The sequence below is a fragment of the Myotis brandtii genome, unplaced genomic scaffold (genome assembly GCF_000412655.1).
Source record: "Myotis brandtii unplaced genomic scaffold, ASM41265v1 scaffold1750, whole genome shotgun sequence".
NCBI classification, from domain to species: domain Eukaryota; kingdom Metazoa; phylum Chordata; class Mammalia; order Chiroptera; family Vespertilionidae; genus Myotis; species Myotis brandtii.
In genome coordinates, this window is record NW_005356477.1 from 621,358 (window position 1) to 623,791 (window position 2,434).

Below are 2,434 nucleotides of genomic sequence, written 5' to 3' on the forward strand. Positions count from 1 at the left end.
CCACCACAGCCCCTACAACCACCACAGCCCCTGCAACCACCACAGCCCCTACAACCACCACAGCCCCTGCAACCACCACAGCCCCTACAACCACCACAGCCCCTGCAACCACCACAGCCCCTACAACCACCACAGCCCCTGCAACCACCACAGCCCCTACAACCACCACAGCCCCTGCAACCACCACAGCCCCTACAACCACCACAGCCCCTGCAACCACCACAGCCCCTACAACCACCACAGCCCCTGCAACCACCACAGCCCCTACAACCACCACAGCCCCTGCAACCACCACAGCCCCTACAACCACCACAGCCCCTGCAACCACCACAGCCCCTACAACCACCACAGCCCCTGCAACCACCACAGCCCCTACAACCACCACAGCCCCTGCAACCACCACAGCCCCTACAACCACCACAGCCCCTGCAACCACCACAGCCCCTACAACCACCACAGCCCCTGCAACCACCACAGCCCCTACAACCACCACAGCCCCTGCAACCACCACAGCCCCTACAACCACCACAGCCCCTGCAACCACCACAGCCCCTACAACCACCACAGCCCCTGCAACCACCACAGCCCCTACAACCACCACAGCCCCTGCAACCACCACAGCCCCTACAACCACCACAGCCCCTGCAACCACCACAGCCCCTACAACCACCACAGCCCCTGCAACCACCACAGCCCCTACAACCACCACAGCCCCTGCAACCACCACAGCCCCTACAACCACCACAGCCCCTGCAACCACCACAGCCCCTACAACCACCACAGCCCCTGCAACCACCACAGCCCCTACAACCACCACAGCCCCTGCAACCACCACAGCCCCTACAATCACCATAGCCCCTGCAACCACTAGGGCCCCTACAACCACCATGGTCCCTACAACCACTAAGGCCCCTGCAACCACCATGGCCCCTGCATCCACCACAGCCCTTACAACCACTACAGCCCCTGCATCCACCACAGCCCCTTTAACCACCACAGCTCCTGCAACCACCACAGCCTCTGAAACCACTGCAGCTTCCAGCAGAACCCCTGCAACCATAGTATCTTCCAACACAGCCCCTACAACCATTACAGCTTCCACCACAGCCTCTTCAATCACAGTAGCTTCTCCCACAGCCCCTACAACCACTACAGCCCCTGCAATGAATACAGCTTTCACCACAGCCCCTGCAACCACTACACCTTCCACTACAGCCCCTGCAACCACTATACCTTCCACTGCAGCCCCTGCAATGACTTCAACTTCCGCTGCAGCCTCTGAAACCACTGCAGCTTCCAGCAGTGCCCCTGCTACAATAGTATCTTCCCCCAAAGCCCCTGCCACCTCAACAGGTTTCACCACAGCCCCTGCCACCACTACAGCTTCCAGCACAGCGTATGTGCCCATGACAGTCTCTACTCCAGGGTCTGACCTCACCACATCCTCCACTGTATTACCTAAGACTAGTGCGGGCTCCAGCCCACCCCCTGTGATCACATCAGCATCTGTTAGTAGCATGGCCTCCACTCTGTTGTCCTCCCCACCATCCCTGAGCAGCACAGTCTACACCGTGGGCTCTGATCCCACGAAGTCCAGCACAGCCTCCTCCTCAGCCGTTCCACTCACCACAGATTTTCCCACCACCTCTGTGTCCCCTGCAAACAGCACCACAGTTTCTCAGGCCCTGACCGTCTCCGCCTCAGCCTCTGAGAGCACCACAGGCCCTGCCTCTGCTTCCGTGCCCTCCACAGCGCTCACGGGGACCTCATCACACCTGCTGGCCTCCACCTCTGCTCCCGGGGCCACAGGAGGCTTCACCAGCATCGCCAGGCCTTCCACGGGCACCTTCACCACCGTGGTGCCCACCAAGGCAGCGGACTTCTCTCCTCCGTCCATGCCCAACACCGTGGTCTCAGGTAGCTGTTGCCTCATCTGCTCTAAGCACCTCTCAGCTGCCCCTATGATCTCGGGCCTAGACTCTGGTCCAGTCTCACCACCTATGAGCTCCAATGCCACCCCCTCCTCTCCATTCCTGCTTGTTTCTGCTCCGGCCTCCCCTCCTGTGGTTAGAATCCATCACTTCCACCCAGTCAGCGGCTCTTCTGTGCGAACGTCCCCCACCAGGTGGTTACACCCAGCTCTTCTGTGCGAACGCCCCCCACCAGGTGGTTACACCCAGCTCTTCTGTGCGAACGCCCCCCACCAGGTGGTTACACCCAGCTCTTCTGTGCGAACGCCCCCCACCAGGTGGTTACACCCAGCTCTTCTGTGCGAACGCCCCCCACCAGGTGGTTACACCCAGCTCTTCTGTGCGAACGCCCCCCACCAGGTGGTTACACCCAGCTCTTCTGTGCGAACGCCCCCCACCAGGTGGTTCCACCCAGCACTTCTGTGCGAACGCCCCCCACCAGGTGGTTCCACCCAGCACTTCTG

General features: G+C 61.1%; 1 protein-coding gene across 1 annotated transcript in view; it reads left to right on the top strand.

The window, feature by feature from the left end:
- The window catches only part of LOC102249004 (mucin-22-like), a gene marked incomplete at its 5' end in the record, with an annotated part of 9,496 nt that overhangs the window by 3,177 nt on the left and 3,885 nt on the right, over positions 1–2,434 (top strand). Inside the window, 2 exons of the mRNA XM_014537274.1 lie at positions 1,046–1,271; positions 1,384–1,917. Coding sequence (XP_014392760.1) covers positions 1,046–1,271; positions 1,384–1,917 — 760 coding nt within the window. The remainder of the gene's footprint in view (positions 1–1,045; positions 1,272–1,383; positions 1,918–2,434) is intronic.